The sequence below is a fragment of the Talpa occidentalis genome, unplaced genomic scaffold (genome assembly GCF_014898055.3).
Source record: "Talpa occidentalis isolate TD23 unplaced genomic scaffold, MPIMG_talOcc4v2.1 talOcc4.5, whole genome shotgun sequence".
Lineage (NCBI taxonomy): Eukaryota > Metazoa > Chordata > Mammalia > Eulipotyphla > Talpidae > Talpa > Talpa occidentalis.
The window spans coordinates 109,580,650-109,597,881 of record NW_023604861.1 but is presented as its reverse complement, the minus strand read 5'-3'; the positions used below and the strand labels follow the sequence as shown (position 1 = coordinate 109,597,881).

The 17,232-nt window shown below is 40.2% G+C and overlaps 1 protein-coding gene across 2 annotated transcripts in view; it reads right to left on the bottom strand.

The window, feature by feature from the left end:
• Positions 1–17,232, bottom strand: part of FSHR (follicle stimulating hormone receptor) — a 161,413-nt gene that overhangs the window by 47,207 nt on the left and 96,974 nt on the right. For both annotated transcript variants that reach the window (XM_037528083.2, XM_037528084.2), the window contains exons 3-4: positions 8,273–8,347; positions 5,281–5,355 (exon numbers count right to left, since the gene is read on the bottom strand). In XM_037528083.2, coding sequence (XP_037383980.1) covers positions 5,281–5,355; positions 8,273–8,347 — 150 coding nt within the window. The remainder of the gene's footprint in view (positions 1–5,280; positions 5,356–8,272; positions 8,348–17,232) is intronic.

Here is a 17,232-nt window from a genome sequence, read left to right as displayed (position 1 = left end):
AAAGAGATGAAGTCCCTTAGATGGGTTCCCTTAGCTAGTAAAATACAGCGTGAGGATTTTTATAAGAATTGCTAACATTTACTGAGAATTTTCTAAATGTCAGTCACTTTTTCTAAGTACTTCATTTAGTACAACTCAAAGATGCTGGCGATGTCTTTCATATGTCATAGAAAGAAAACCCAGACTTGGAGAAGTGGAGGCAATTATCCAAGGTCACACAACTGACAAGGGCAGAAGCCAAGGCCTGAGTCCAGACAGGGGAAACTGGAGCCCATGTGAGTTTCAATGCTCTGTGCTGCCTCCTGAGTCCCTGACTCCTGTCGACGTCCTGTGAGATCACCAACAAATGCTTCTACTTTTACATCAGAGAAGCTACTTTCATTACTCATATTAAACCAACCGAGAGAGAGGGACTTAAGAGAGGGCTGGGGAGTAAACAACTTGAATTACTAAAAATCTTCTGGAACTATCCCTGGAGAAAGCAGACGGCATGACTGTCATTAACAGGCAGGCTCAAAATACCCAGCAGGCCACATGAGGTGGGAAGAATGCAGTTAGTTGGAAGTGGGGGCCCATCCAGCTGCATGAAGGGTTTGCTAAGATGGAATTATGGTTTATTGAGTAGCAAAGGGCAGTATCAACTGCCTGAGAATTACATTGACAGGATGCAAAGGCAAGAGAAAATTGTATAAACCTTATTTACAGATCAATAGATAGTCTTTCATACACAAAGGTCAGCTCTGGAAGGCAGAGCAGTAAAGAAAGAAATATTGCCTACAAATACAGTATTGACTGAAAAAAATCCACCCAGATGATTCCCTTGAAGTATATTCTTCTAGTTAAAGTACATTACTTTATTTGAGTTTTTTCCCCCCTAACTGCTTCCACTTCCTTCATGAAGTCTGAAGGCAGTGGTCAAGATGCTGATTTCTAGTTGTCCTGAATTCTGTTCCATCAAATGGTTAATGTGAATTGCAGTCAATGCTGATAATTGAAAAAAAATATTTCTAAGTGTGTGCATGGAACAATTAAGATGCTCAAATCAAATAGCAACTCACCCCTACCCCTGGTAATTTCTTGCTCTGATGTTTGGGATGATAAACATTTATCCTGGCTTAAGGAAGAAAAAGCAACTACTCCATCCTACTGTTCCCCTCTGGATTCTATCATCCATTTTGTGCTTTTTCTTTGCCTTGAAGCAAGTAGTTCATCTTTCCAAAGAATATCTGAAATCGTTGCTATCCACCTCTACCTGGCTGCTGGATCGCAAAGCTGTTTATGACTGCTGCTCAGACAGGAAGAAGGATGCTCAGCTGAGCTTTGTTTCTATGACATCATCTTTCAGATTAGAGGACCAACTATGAATGTAGGTGATTCCTCTTAGTTTGGAAAATATTTCATAGGGCCACAGCCCGAACAGATGTATTGCTGGTAGAAGTGAGAGCAGAGTTGCTCCTGTTCCCTGGGGTACCGTGAGCCAGATCCTTGGGGGTGGGGGTGAGGGGTGTGTGTGTGTGCGCGCGCGTGCAACTAGGGAAGGTCCACCCTGTGCAATAAATCAAAAAGCTTCTGATAGACACTGCTTTCTTTCAACATCCTGATAGTGATCAGCATAGCAAGGGATGGGAAAGAGTTATATACATTATAGATTATGTAGATACAATGTTTTCAGAGCAACAAGGAGTATCTTCCAAATTGCTTACAAATTATTTTCTTTCCCCCAGTTAGGAAATCTTCAATGCTCTGAGAACAATGACCTCTTCTTAGGAAGGATGTAGCTAGAATCTATCACCTCCAGTTTTGGGCAAAATTGGGAAGGCAGTCTGAGTGGGGGGCACTGGGGACTACAAACCTTGAGAATGATAAAAAGGACACAAAAGGGAGGCTAAACTCCATGACAAATGACAGATTTCAGTCTCTTCAGAGCGGTCAGAGCTTTGGCCACTCTGATCTGCCAGAGCTCCCCGCTTCCTCTAGTCTGCCTGCCATTTATGTCCCCCAAGTTCTTTTCCAGTCTTCATCCCCTAGAGGGGGGCACTGAGGGTGCTTATCAGTAAGAATGCGTGGTACTTGTCACAAGACAGGGGGCCAAATTCTGGACCTGTTGATTTCAAACTTTATCATCCCCACTCACCTGCTCCCAGCCCAGTATTCTCAGACACACTCTTGTTATCGTGGACTGTGGAATATGTGTGTGAGGGGGTGGCTGTCTTCTTGGATCTGTCACTCGCAGGTGGGCTTTTCCTGGGCCATATGGGATAGTTTGTAAATTGGGGTTTTCGTTGCATGTTTTAAGATGCTTTTGTCTGTTACTAAAGATTCTGTGGCACTTGTAACCCACTCAGTCTTTTTCTAAGGATAACGGGAGGAGGGAGGGAGGGAGGCTGTTGGGAGGGAAAGGAATAAGGAAACGAAATGGGTAATAGGTGCTACTTCCTTTATATTTGCATTCTTTATATTGCATACTAAATATGACTTTCAAAATGTTTTTTACATGTATAATCTTGTTTTTCATAACCACCCAATTTATGCATTAAGAAACAGTCTTGGAGAAGGTAGCTATGTAGCTGGTGTCTGTATTCCATTTGCAATCCAGTACTCACATTGTAGATTTTTCCACCGTTTTAAAAAAATGTATACTGCTCCATTAAATGTAAAGGCGTGTCCCAAACTCCTCTCCTTGAACTCAGGCCAAATACTCTGGGCCTTACTGGCTTCCATAACTCTTTTTTCAACCCTTATTTGGCTTTTTGTGTGGATGGACTGATGGTTTGACTGGTTGACCAGAAATAACAGTCCCAGAAATACTACATTTATTAACATTTTTGAGCACTTTGTAGTGTCAAATATTTTGTCAAAAATATTTTGACATATATAAACTTCATCTGAGGCACCTAGAAGCCCTGTGCCTCTTTGAAATCTGGTGATTGGCCCAGGAGCAAATGGGGGAGTCAGGAGGAAGCCTTAGAGTTTCGGATACTAAGACCCACTGATACCCATACTTCCTACACTGTTACTGTGCCTAAAACAGGGAGTCCTGCAGAGAATATAACAAAGTCCACTTAGGGACTCAGGATTCCAAGTCTGAAAGTAGAAGAACATAGCCCTGCTCTTGCTCCATTATTTGTGGGGTACAGTGCAAAGTGAAAAGGCAAGGCTTGTTCAAAAATATTGAAGCACTTCCCGATGGGGACAGAATGAAACCTAATGTGAGGCCCTCTGATGTGGGGTCCCTGTGTGACTGCAGGTTGCATGCCCAGGAAGCTGGTCCTGCCTCTCACATTAAATCATCAGTGGATGACCTTATTGAGAGCAGAAGTTCTACATCATGAACTCTCCTATTAAATTGAAGCAACATTGATTTATAACATATAGGTTTTTAAATCATCATCTGCTTATGCAACATTATGTTTGCCACCAGAATTCCAGTTTCCATCTATTTTATTCTTATGGTCAAAAGGTTTGTTGTTTATTTCATTTGTTTTGTCTCTTTATCTTCCACATATGAGTGAACTCATATGGTGTTTGTCTTTCTCTACCTTGTTTTACTAAGCATAGCACCTTCTAGAGTTCCATCCATGCTGTTGCAAGTAGCAGGATTTTGTATTTATAGCTCAGTAATATTCCATTGTGTATATATACCATGTCATCTTTATATACTCATCTGTCCATAGGTTGTTGCCTACTCTTAGGTATTCTGAATAATGCTGCAGTGAATGTATTAGTGAATTTATCTCTTCAAGTTAGTGTTTTTGTGTTCTTCAGAAAAGTATTCATAAGTGAGGTAGCTAAATTATATGGTATTTTTATTAATATTTTGAGGAATACCCTTATTTGTTTGACACATGGCTGCACCAATTTACATTCCCACCAACAGTGTGTAAGAGTTTTCTTTCTCCCAAATCTTCACCAATACTTATTGTTTAAATCTGTTATTCTTTCAGTCAATCTCCACTAAGGCACCTAACTCCAATCCTCATGGACCAAAATTTAGGAACAGAGTCATATTAGTTACTAGGGATATTTATTGAGCATTTTAGGTGACAGTATGCAAAACTTTTTTACATGCTTTAAATTGATTGCAGAGATGGTCTCCATTCTGTTCTTTCCTGTATCCACATACTTTATATTGTGACTGCATTTTTTTTCCATCAGGAAATGCAGTCTGTCTCTTTCTCTCTCTCTCTCTTTTGATCTGGGCTATCTAATCAATTGATCTAGCTGATAAAATGCACCAGAAGAGATAGCATTTGGATCTCAAAGAGTTGCAAACTCTAGCTCTCTTGAAACCTTGAGGCTACTGTGAGAACAAGTCCACACTAGCCTGCTGGAAATGCGCACCATTTGGAGGACAGCTGTCATCCCAACGAGACCACACCAGCAGCCAGCCCCCCGGTTGACCTGCAACTAACTGCTGAGGCATGAGTGCTTAGCTGAGCTCAAATAGAGACCAGGTCAGAAAAACCTTTCCACTGATCAATTCACAGATAGATGAAAGATGATAAATAGTTGTTACTTTAAAACTGTTCTTTGGGGCTAGTTGGTGATACATTATTGTTGTTCACATCCATCATCATTATTTCTATTCTTTTGATGAGGAAACAAACTTTTCAAAGTTACATTCTTGCTTGTGATTAGTTGCTCATAAATGGACCCAAAACATTTGACTCTAGAGCCCTAAATCATATCTGTTATTTTTGTGGAACACCATCACAGTCCTCAAGGCTTTGTCAAGCCCTCAGTAACTTGAATGCCAGTGGAGTAGAGGAAGCAATGTTTTTGCTGTTGGGACAGGGCTGAGGGATGGAGTTCAAACACTAGGAATCTCTTGGCAGATAAAATGCCATGTGGATTATAGTGTTTTATAGTGTAAATTTTGGTTAATAATCTATCAGAGGAAAAATGTACATATGCAGAACAAGAGCAACAATGTCTTTGAGGTCAAGGTCACAAGCTAAATGCTAGCAGAAATTCTGGCTGTATCTCATTAACACTAAATTATGACTGGGTTCTCTAAGAGGTCTGTGTGACAATCCTATTAATGCAAATGGCATTCCTTATGAAGTCTGTTTTTTAAATGAAAACAAAATGCAATTATATTAGTGAAATTCACTCATTAAACTAAACTAAAATCTACTTGCAAGTGGGTCCTCATCTCCACTTCTGCTCTACATCTTTGATAAAAAGTAATTGTTCCCCAGAGTAGTGAGTGGACATTTTGCTAAAATAGGAACACACAATTTGATCACAGAGGGGACACTAGAATACATAAGCTCTTACAAATATCGGAGGTTGGGAAGGTTCTGGAAAGCCTCAGGGTCGATGTACAGCAAGTTGTTGGCTTTTTCAATTCTACTGTAAAAAAGAAAGAATGGGCAAGTGAGCTCAGCAATAAGGAACACTGCAATATTTTTCACATTATGCAAAGACTATCAATAAATCATCGACCCATCAATTCAACAAATACTGAGTTTGCATGCAGTGCTTTTTACTATACTAAACTGTGCAAACTTTTTACTAAACTATAGTAAAAAGCACTATACTAAACTGTGCAAACTAAATATTAGCCCTGTCCCCTTTAACTCTTACCACCAAAGTCCTCTGGGACCTGTCTACAAAGGCAAATGAAGCAAGGTGGGTGAGTTATTTCCACCGTGGGCATGCATGGCTGCGTCTTTAACCAGTAAGTGTCTCCCAGGATCTCAGGAGGCTAAGAGAAAAGGAGCAAAACTAATATGGGAAGCAAGATACTATTGTCTGGTCTCAAACTAAGAGAAGGGTGTGAAAAACAACAAAGGAGGGCAAGAAGAAGATAAGGAAGGGTGGAATTTGCAGGACTAAGGAGCTAGAGACAGAGAGGGAAGAGATAGGAAAAATAGTGGCTGACTCAGGTTTTGACCATGAGATCCCAGCGGACAGTAGGTGAAAATGTGCCAGTAATTCCCTCTAGACTGAGGTTGCTTGTGGGAAGTGGTGACTTCTGCCCTGCGTTGAACTGCACTATGTCGCTGGACGTGAGCGTGTTCACATTTGGATTCCAACAGAAAGAGGCTGCCCTTTCCTCATCTCGCTGGATCAATGTATATTTGCAGAGATGCTCTGTGTTAATTACTTCCTCCCTGTTTCATTAGCTTTTATGTTGCTGTAACCTGTAGCTACCCAGATCCAAGTACTAGGCAATTAATCATTTTAAGTACAGTCAGTGCTACATGGGGGTGAGCACCTCTCCAGGCAGGGAAGAGATGAAAGGGCCATCCCATTAGCTCCACTGCCCACTGAACTGCATAGAAGGACGCCTGCTTGGCCCTGTGCAGAGACTTGATGCCCTTTGGTTCATTCCTCTGCTATTCCCTGTGGGGTCTGAAGCCCCAGCCAGGTCTCTTCCCAATCAGGGTATGGCGAGGCCAAGTAGTAAGAGAAGGACGGTACCTGAAAGCAGTGGGTAAAAAGGAGGAGGAATCAGTTGTAGAGACTTAGTGACAATGAGGAAGCGTACGGACATCATCCAGAGTGGAGACACTGTGGTTCTTAAACACAGTTGTGTACGTAGGTGTGTGCATGAACGCATATATGGAGACGTGTATATACATGTGTGTGTATGTCCGCATATATATTTCCTACTGATACTTAGCAAGTTGCTAAATACCCTTTAAAAAGATATAGGAGTCAAGAGATGTATGTCCAAGTTTTCATTCTACTGTGGATTTGGCTGGATGACTTCAGATAAGCCTCAAAACTTCTCTGTGCCTTTCATTTCTCACTTGTAAAATTAGGAAAGTGGTTCATTAACTTCCCTAACTGTGTTTCATGGGAATTTTATGAGATGTTAATCAGTGCTCCACAGAAGAAACCTTTTCAGTGACATGAGTTGAGAAACACGTAATACAACATCCTTGGAGATTTCAAGTGTGTATTTGCATTTTACAGGCTCTGAGATGTTTCCCAGAGTGAGTACATTTATCTAACTATTTGCTTAATGTTTCCTAATCTTATTTGGCCACAGAATATTTTCCCCTTTATTTTTAACAAACGCTTAATTTCCTGATTATTTAATGATACCAAAAATATAGTTTAGAAAATTCTGGGCCAGACAGTCTCTAAAGTCCCTTCTGATTTTGGTATTCTATGAGTCTATATATTTATGATAATGATAGGCAGGTATGAAACAGACATGTGTGAGTATTAACAAGTATGTAAAACTAGAATGTCAACAAGAGAAAGAAAATTTGGTTGGAGGAGTTGAGGAACCAAGTATCATTATGAAATACTTTATGCCAGTTGATGTGTTAGATCTAATTTACATTTATCTCATTTATTCATCACAGTGATCCTATGAGGCATGCAATTTCATTATTCCAGTTTTACAGATAAAAAAATTAAGTCTTAGAATGAATTTGTATCTCAGCCAAGGTATCATGGAGAGTGTATGTCCTATTTAGTATTCAAACTAGGACTGCCCGTTTTCAGCTCCATCACATGATACTTGTTTTGGGCTTTGACTATGGAATAACTTTGAGAGGATGAGATAATGCTACTTGCTCCGGATTACACAGCAAGGTTTTTAGGTCTAAGAAGCAAAAATTACTGGGAAGGAGGGAACAAGATAAGACTAGGCTCTGGGCTTATGATGCCTGAACCACCTGGCAGAGGAACACATGATGGTGCCTTTGGAGCTGACTTTGACCTTGTTAGGACATGGGAAAATTTTCCCTTCTGAGTATGTTTGAGGCTAGACAAACAAATTAGCATCAAACAGGTTAGCAGGAGAAAAAGTCAAAATTTAATGACATACTCATGGAGAACTTATATAGCTGTAGATTCTAAAGTAAATGGGACAGCTGGGGGTTTGTTTCCTGTACTGATGGGCTGAGGGCATCAAGGAGGGATATCACATAACAAGGGGAAGATGATGTCATATGACACAACCTATGTCATTTCCCAAAACCTTTGCTCTGTCTTAAGATAGATTTCTCTGATAAAAAGGTTTTGGGGAGATCCCTAAATCTAGGTAACCTGCATTCTTTAAGAAATTGTAGCAGTCTCAATTTATCTTACTACCACAGGCCAAGGTGACATATTAAAAAGGTCTTCTCTGGACATCTTGGGAAATGCCTATTTGAAACTCTTGAGAAGACTGATCCCACAACATCTTAAAATAAATTCTAGGGCTTTGAGGACTGAGCAGAGCTAGGCCTCCCAGGAATATAAGTGAACCTTCAGGCTATTTATTGCCAAAAACAGTCATGAGCAAACCTGGCAGGTTCTTGCTTACATTTCATGTAACTTGGGCAGATTGGAGAACACATTGGCCTCTATCACTTCCAAGACATCATTCTGTGAGATCTCTCTGCAAAATAAAAAGACACATAATTCAAGTCACTTCCGTTATTCTCCATAAATGAATGTAGGGCTCAGCATGGAGCCCTGTACCTAGGATGCTTCACCACTCATACAAACTCTTTCTGCCGAAGAAGTCAGCTGTCACAAGACAAAACTAACATTAGATGCTAGTACATATTCAACAATGGAAGAATCAAACCAGGGTGATGGCTCATTTGGAGAGCAGTTTGGAGGCTATTCAGCCTCAGTGGAAACAGGCCTGAAGAGGAGAGGAATCTGATTAAACATATTCAAGGGAAATGCAGGAAGAGCGTAAACTTTAAGTTCCCTAGACCAGAGGTCAACAAACTTTTCTTTTTTAAAGATTTATTTTTATTTATGCCTACAAGGACTGGGGTGTAGGCCAGGGAAGTGGGGGTGGTTGTGAGAGGTTTCACCAGAGACAGCATAGGGAGCAGAACAGGTGGTGGATCTACTGAAATACACTGCTAAGGGGAGTAGTGGGCTAGACAGGAGAGGTCTGCTGTGCCATATGTGGGTTAGCTCCCTGGTTGGGGATCAAACTCTGGCTGTAGCAGTGAAGTGCTGAGACTTAACCCCTGTGGCACCAGGGAGGGCCCCAACGACTTTTTCAATAAGGCCTGACAGTAACAATTTTTGAACACTGTGGGTCATTTGGTCTCTGTAGCAACCACTCAACTTACACTGTAGTACAAAAGTTGCCATAGATAAGAGGTTGATGAATGAGTAGTAGGACTGTAGTTTAGTAAAGCTTTCTCTATCAAAGCAGGTTGACAATCTGGATTTGTCACATGGACTGTAGTTCAAGGACCTGCACTAGATCATGGCGTTAAGTTTATTTTTCTGCTAATCTGGCCTTGGGAGATGAAAACCTCACTTCAGACTCTTAAGTCAACATGGATTAAAACCACCCCCCTCTATGTCATTACTCAAGTGATGGCTGTTATTGAAAGGCCTTTGGCATTATTGTTGTCTTGGCCTAAAGTACGCAGGAAATATCCTTGAGGTCCCAGCTTTTCCCCTCTTTCAGTAAACTTGAGGGTAAGGGATAATGAAGTCACTATGTAGAAGCCTAGAGCTTGTGAGGAGAGAGGGTGTCTTAATAAGTTAATGTTTATAAAGTGGCTCACAGATGAAATGTGCTATTATCAGGCCTCCTGAGGAAGACTCATGCACTTTTAATGCAGCAGCTGAGAGAGTCTCAAGAAGTCTCATAGGCAGCATGCATTCAAATTGGCTGAGGCAGAAGCCCAGTCCCCTGGCCCAAGGGCCTGCAGGGCAGGCAGGACAGCCATGTCGGGGAGGGAGGCGTGATTGTTAGTAGTAGCCATTTCAGTGAGGTGGGGGTGGTTGGCAACATCTGGGGCTTGTCAGCTCAGGTGATGGTAGGGTCATTTCTCATAAGTTCCCATGAGTGATGAGACTTTACGAGAGAAAAGCCCCTCTTACTCTAGGTTAGTTCTCTAAGGGCCTAAGACAGACTGCCCCAGGGTATGCCTGATGGACATGCTGATTATTTTGAAATAAAAGAAATTGAAAGACAGAAGATCCAACAATGATGTTTTTGGGTCTAATTATCTCCCTAAAATCAGGAAATAAGTATTCTCTGAGGTAGTCTTGGAGGTGTGAGGCAGCCTTATCTCACTGCAAGGTCTGTCTTCAGTGCCTATGTAGATAACCCTGCAAACCTTTTAAATTGCAAAATTTCTTGTGTCTCATCCCAAACTTTTTACCTTTCTAGAAACTGTATAGCCTCACTGCATGAGCTATAAATTCCATCATTCTATGTAAAAACGGCATGCGTGTGACAAACATAAGTTTGTCTTTTACTAATTTCTCTTTGGGTCAATTTAATTATTTTCCAGTCATATGGACCTAGGTGGGTAGAGAAAGACCCACTTCCTCTCCACTAGCATCGTCGTGATTAATTCTGTAAATCTGAGCCTTGGCGATTTTCACAGCTGAACATGGATCAGGGTGGCTGGCTGCCTTCTTCCTTCTCTCCCGTCCATCCCCAGAGCTTGCTGATCAGTGGCTATTTTGTTCCTCTGTCCACAAGTGGAAGGAGGGGTGGTGGTAGGAATGATGAGAGGAGGAGTGGTAGATCTACAGAAAGACAGGTATTTGAATTTTTGAAGTCTAGTGAGTCGCACAGGGAGAATAAGGCACAGAGGTAAGAACTAGATGACAGAGGGTTTAAATGCTGATGGTGACATCACACCCTCCAAAACAATTTCCAGGTTCACAAATAGTTACCAATGGGTTTGGTCATTATGCATGGTAATTTCTCAGTCTAATATTTCCCAAAAGTAGACCTTTCTCCTTACCTGAATTCATATACTGAGAGTTCCCTTACCTGAATTTTTTTTGTTGTTGTTAGAGAACGAAAAATCATTGCAACAAACAAGTTGAAAAAACACGTCTAAAGTAGTTGAAGAAGGTAGTTCCTGTCTTACTGTCACAGCTTCAAAGATATGAAAAGGGGATGGGAGGTGAGCTTTTGGGTGTGGGTTGGCAGGAGGTACTGTACAGTACCTGGCGGAAAAGTACCTCTCTGAGAAATCCGGGGCTATCATTTCAGTCCAACCCAGTTTTGTATCTAGTAATTTCTATTGTCATTCAGTAGATGATATTAACCACTCTACATATACTCTACATATATTCTCTCCAGTGCTTTCACCATGCTGGTGAAGTTGGTATGTTGATTTCCATGTTAATAAATGGGCATCTTGCTGGGCCTCGAATTCCTTTTTATAAAATTAGGAACAGGGCCTCCCTGGTGGCGCAAGGGATTAAGCACTGCATTATGAAACATTCTGAAGCCTCTGCAGCATGAGTTCGATCCTCGGTCGGCTAGGGAGATACCCACATGCATGGCACAGCAGACCTCTCCTGTCTTGCCTGCTGCTCCCCTCAGGAGTGTATTTCAGTCAATCTGCCTGTTCTGTTCCCCACTCTGTCTCTGGTAGATCCTCTCACCTCTCACATCTCTAGCCTGTACCCCAGCTCTTGTATGCATAAATAAATCTTTTTAAAAATTTTGGAACATGTTCCAGAAGAACATAATTTAATGAACTTTCAATCTTAAATGTAGAACCTCCTTTTTTTGGAGATCTCTTTAACATATGTGCCAACTACTAGCCAGGATTCTTAGGGATTAACGATAGGGAACAGTTTTATTCTTTTTAATTTAAGACAATTCCAAGTTTAGGACATTTACTAAATATCAGATATATGTGTCTGATGGTTGAAAAGACCCTAGAGATTCTTGTTCATCATGCATTTTATACAGAATGTCTATAGCCTTGGGTAGGGAGTGGTAAAGCACCTTCCCTCCTGTTTACAAGGCTGCATGAATTCACAGTAGAATCCATCTGCCTTCTATTAAGCCAGATGTTAAAAATTTTTGCCAATATGTAAATCCATGGCATTATTTTTTTTTAAAGGTGGTTATTTTGCATAACAGCTATTTCTTTATAGAGATTTATTTTAAAATAGACTAACAAATATTTCACCATTTTAATTTCCAGTATGGTAAATATTGATAGCTATAAGTCACATAAGCAGATATCATTGGTGTCTTTAATAACTTAAGAATATAGAGAGATCCTGGGAACAAAAATATTGGGAACTGTTCCATGTAGTTAGTGAATGCTGTCCTTTTCAGGTGAGGGATGCTGACTGTGGAAAAGTTATTTCCTGAGATGCCCTCATCTTCTAGGACAGTGCTTCTCAAATCATTCATGCATCTATGAATCATCTGGGCTTGTTAAAATGCAGATTCTCAGTTGGCCTAAAGTTTTGCATTTCTAATAGTGAGGTGATGGGGATGGTCCTGGTACTTAGCCCACCTTTTGAACTGCAAGATTCTTGAGTAGAATGGCAATAACTTTCTCCCTACCACAGAGATGGGTGGGTATGAATAGCATGATAAGCTCAAGAAGAGTGAAATGCTTGGTTTTAAAAACCCTATATCCCTTCTGGAAAGTCTTCCCTTACTCTCTATCATTGATGTTTTTTCATCCTCTAGAGCCTCACAAGACATTTTGAATTTCTCAAAACAATTTCCATATTGTTTTGTAATAGCTCTTTTTAAGAGGCAGAGGGCTGGTGTTAGGGTGCAGGAGAAAATTCCCCTATTCTTCCGGGTTCTTCTAGGACTGGGGGGAGCAAACAAATTAACACCAGACAGATTAGTAGAATAAAAGAACAAATTTAATAGCTACACATGGAGAAAGGAAATGGGAAAAATTGGGGATTTATATCCATGCCAAGGAATGGGATGGGTCCTGAGGCATCACAGAGAAGGGGATCTCATGTCAATGAGGGATGACTTAATATGGAAAACATTGTCTGTAAATGTTTGCTCTGTCTTAAAATAGGTTTCTCTGTTAAAAGGTTACTTCTGGAAAGGTTTCTAAATTTAGGTAACCTGCTTTCTTTCAGGATATGATAATTTATCTGGAGACCCAAAGGGGCTTGATTGACCTTAGTTCTACATAGCAAAATGATACATAGACTAATCCTACTCTGGGCATCTTGGGAAAAAGTCTGTCTGGACATTTCTGGAAAGACCAGTCGTACAGTCCATGCTGTCTAATTCCCCAACCTGATTTTGAGTTCTTGAGTGGTATCTTATTTATCTTTGTATCTCCTTTGCTCGTGGTAAGTTGACATAGTGTAGGTGCTCAACAAATGTTTAGGAGATAGATGAATGGGTAGAGGAAGGAAGAGAGAAGTCATTAGTCCTGAAAAACTGCAAGGAAGATGACGTTTGTCCTCAGTATTCTTTAACCCCCTTCCCTGCAGGCACCATGCCCAAGTGCAGTAAATGACAGATAGCCAAGTCTAGTTTGTCTGAGTTAGGTTTTGGTTCCAGGGATTTTTACATTTGATCTCCAGCATGCAAGGGGAGCAAACACGTGTTTTGCTGTGCTTCACTCATAGCTTCTGGATGCCATTAGCCCTACCTCTTTGGGTCACAGAATCTCCCAGCCCCTTACTGGCTCCCAGATCAAGTCCTTAAATAGAAAACAAAGGGAATGAGTGGTGTAACTGTAAGAGTTCTTATAGCATTTGGGGGGCTAGAGAAAATGACTTTGAAGGTCCTTTCTATGCATGAAATTCCAGATTTCTTTGAAGGAAGGGCAGATGTACTTGCAAGAGATACTAAGGTTATTGGGACTCTCTGGGGTGAGTATTAAAGCCACAATTAAATTCTTTTCCAGATATTCATTCTTCTGGTCACTGGAGTGGTATAAGAACATTTGATGAGGGGAGGAAGGATCTGAAGGGCATCTCTAGTAGTGAGGATTTTAAGAAGTGAGCATTTAAAATTCAATCAGATCCAACATAAAATTTCCACCTATCATAGTGAAATTAATTTGTCCATTTCAGCTGATAAGAATTTGCCAAATGTTAGGATTATTTTATTGAGATCAAAATTGCTATAGGTTTATAGGGTAAGGAAAAACTGAAGAATTGTGACCCACAGTTAAAAGCTTCACTGGAATTTTAAGCATTTTTGAACTGAAGAACTGAATGAAATACAAAATGTTGTCTTTGCTTTCTTTCTGATATAGGAGATAGTTTCTACTCAGGTCTTCACCATCTTTTCCCTCCTCCCCTCTCCACTACACATTTTCCTCCAATATATCCAATATACCCCTCCATAACTCAGCACACTAGGGCATTCGATTGCATGAAAATATGCTTAATATTCACTGAATCATATTTCTTTCTGTTTTTAATAACCTCAGACTAATTTTAGCTGATTATTTTCCTTCCCGAGCCCCATGTGGTCTAATATCCACCCTCCCTGCCCCCCCTTCTATCATGGCCCTTCACAGATAGCTCTGGGTTTGCATTCTGGTCTCCTTTGCTAGGAAAAGAACTCCTGGAGGACAAGCAGCATTGTCTTTTATCTTAGTATGCCTGCTCTCAGCCAAGTGTTTGCTGAATGAATGAATTATCTTTGAAAGATTAGAAAAGATTTTCCACCTTTGCTTCTGCACAATAAAACTGTGTTCTTGAAAACTTGCAGTAAACAGTGTATTTGCAAATCAAATTGTGTATTAGCACAGGAAGGAAGCTTCTTGTTTAACTGAACCTTGGAGTGAATCTTTAAAAGGGAAAATAACTAATTCAACAAACATTCAACAAATTTTGATTTAAGCAGCTTTTGTTTCAGGTACTAGACCTGGGGCAGGGAACTAAAGATGAATAAACAGGATCCCGGGTTTTATCAATCATCTCTAATTCAGTATATCTAGTATTTTATGCCTTCCTTAATTAGGTACTATATAGGTTATATATAAGTCATTAGAGAAAATAAAAGGATTATTGGTATGTCATAGTTGAACATAAGTACATACATAAAGGTAACCCTTATTTTGTGTATTGTATATAATACACATATTATACACACATATAGAATATATATGTGCACATATCAATAGTGGTTTTCTGTATTCTACCAAATATCTACTCCCAATCTTCTGAAAACATACAATAGTTTAAATGAGTACAGTATATATTAAAATTTCTAGGAGATGGAATCTAGAAAGGTTCATAATATATAGTTTCCAAATACATATGCCCACTCTCATCTAGATTTCCTTTTAAGGTCATATCCAGAGACTTATAATCCACCTCCTTTATTACTAGCTGTAAAATTGTAGAAAATTTGTAGTATTTGAATTTTAGTTTTCTTGTCTGTAAAATGGGAATAATAACTACCTCACATGGTTTTAAAGACATTAAGATTTTGTGTGTGAATGCACATGCAAACTCATATAGCCACGCCTGCCTTCTTCTCTTTGTGAAGTTCAGAGATGAATTCCTCTCTACCTGCCATATACTGGCCTAATTAACCACTGTGTTAAGAAATCAGTGCTAACAGGAACTGTAGGAAAGCTCCTCTTAGCCTCATCTACACATTATTGAAATTCTCAAACCAGGCTATAGCATTATCCTGAACTCTATTCGGAGTCTCATCTGCAGTGAGACTACGGGTACACCTGGCTATATGGTCCATCAGCCAACAAAGGATATTACACATAGGTGCCCACTGGATGGCCCCACCCCTGAAGTCAAAACCTAAAGAGCATGCTCTTTCCCTTTGCCAGGATATTGCCAAAAGTTGTTTCTCACCTCCTCAGATGGCAAGAGGGAGATGCCTTCCTTTCCTGATGTCTCCCAAGTCTGCTTCCTTCTTTGGGGCAAAGTGAGTCTTTGCTGAAGATGCGTAGATGCCCCCCAAATGAGACAGAGATAAAAGCACCCTCTGTAACTCATTTCAGAGAGCTGAACTCAACTCACTTTCAGCTATATCAGCCACAAGCTATTGTGTTCATTCTGTTTTATCTTAATTTAAAATGTTCAGCCATAATCTACATTGGCATGTTTTCCTCTCCTTCCTTTAGCAGATGAGGAATGGGAGTAAATACACAGTTATAATAGTTAACTCATATACTTAGTTCATGCCATTTATTAAAATGCCAAATCCTGACTTCAACCCGATGAGGTAAGGACCATCCTTAGAGGGATTAAGAAGAACAGAAGAGTAAAAAGCACGTAGAGGTTAATTTCCCCAATACCATGAAGGCAGTAAGTGAATTCTTGAACTGGAATATGAACCCACCATTAATGGGCCCCCACAAGGATGGAAGAAATCGGAAAGGTCCTCTTTCCAGTGACTTTAAAAATCATTTCCACTGGAGAATCCTGTTGTTATGGTTTTGATTTCTAATTGGGCAGAAATATGTTGGGGAGCCATAGACCTAGAAAACAGCTAAATACTATCCTCTTTTTCATGCTGTGTAGTGCTTGAGTTCTGGCAATATAAAAAGTCAACATGCAAATTCACCTTCCACAGATAAATTGAAGTCCCAAGCAACAATTCATTTGACGAGCACTGTTAGTGCATTCTTTGTGCAACTATAAAGTATATAAGAATGTCCTTTTAAAATTCTCCAGTTTGGTCGGATAGAAGCAATATGCATGAGACCTGGGGAATGCAAAGTCAAGAGAAGCACAGGATAATTGTGAACAGGAGGGCAGGTTCCTCACACAGAACAGGGAAAACTGGTGGGGGGAGGTCCAATACATTTATTTTATCGCCCCATATACCATATTTTCCCTATCACGTCCTCTCCAAATGTTAGAATTTTTCAAGCTCTAGCTCTCAAGCTTTAACTGTTGATATCTCATGTTTCTTAGGGACAATCTTTTGTCTTAGACTAGAGTTCTATGTCTGCAGCTGCCAAAGCCACATTCTATCACACAGCCTGTGACTTCTTCATGGACATCTAGTCTACAGCAGACCTAGAATTCTCTTCTCCCACTGCACTCCCCTCCCCAAGCATAGCCCCAACTAGCAGCTCCATCTGTCATTCCTGTTAGAGCTGAACTCAGGATTTAAAACTCAGGTTCAATAAACCTAACTTCTTTTCAACAGCGAATGCAGATCCTGAATCCTTTCAATTACTTTTATTTCAGTACTTCTTGAAAATGTCCCTTCATTTCCCACCATCATCATTATAGTTATGGATCTTCGTAATTTCCTCTAGACCAGCAGTTATTAATAGTCGTGTGATGACTCAGGAGTGGTTTGATGTGGGTCATGAGTCATCTTTTCTTTGAACAATTAAGTGTCCCAATGATTTACTTAAAAATATGGAGTATATTCAAAGTTTTGTGTATAATATGCAAGAAAATTGAGTTAGTGAATAAAAGGGTGGAACAGAAAAGGGTGACCTAAGAATTCATCTCTGCCAGGACATGGAAACGTAGCTACCTGATGTTTGGGAGTCATGACTAGGATTGTTTGGGAAAGCAAATGAAATTAAAAAATGATAAAAATGAAGGAGA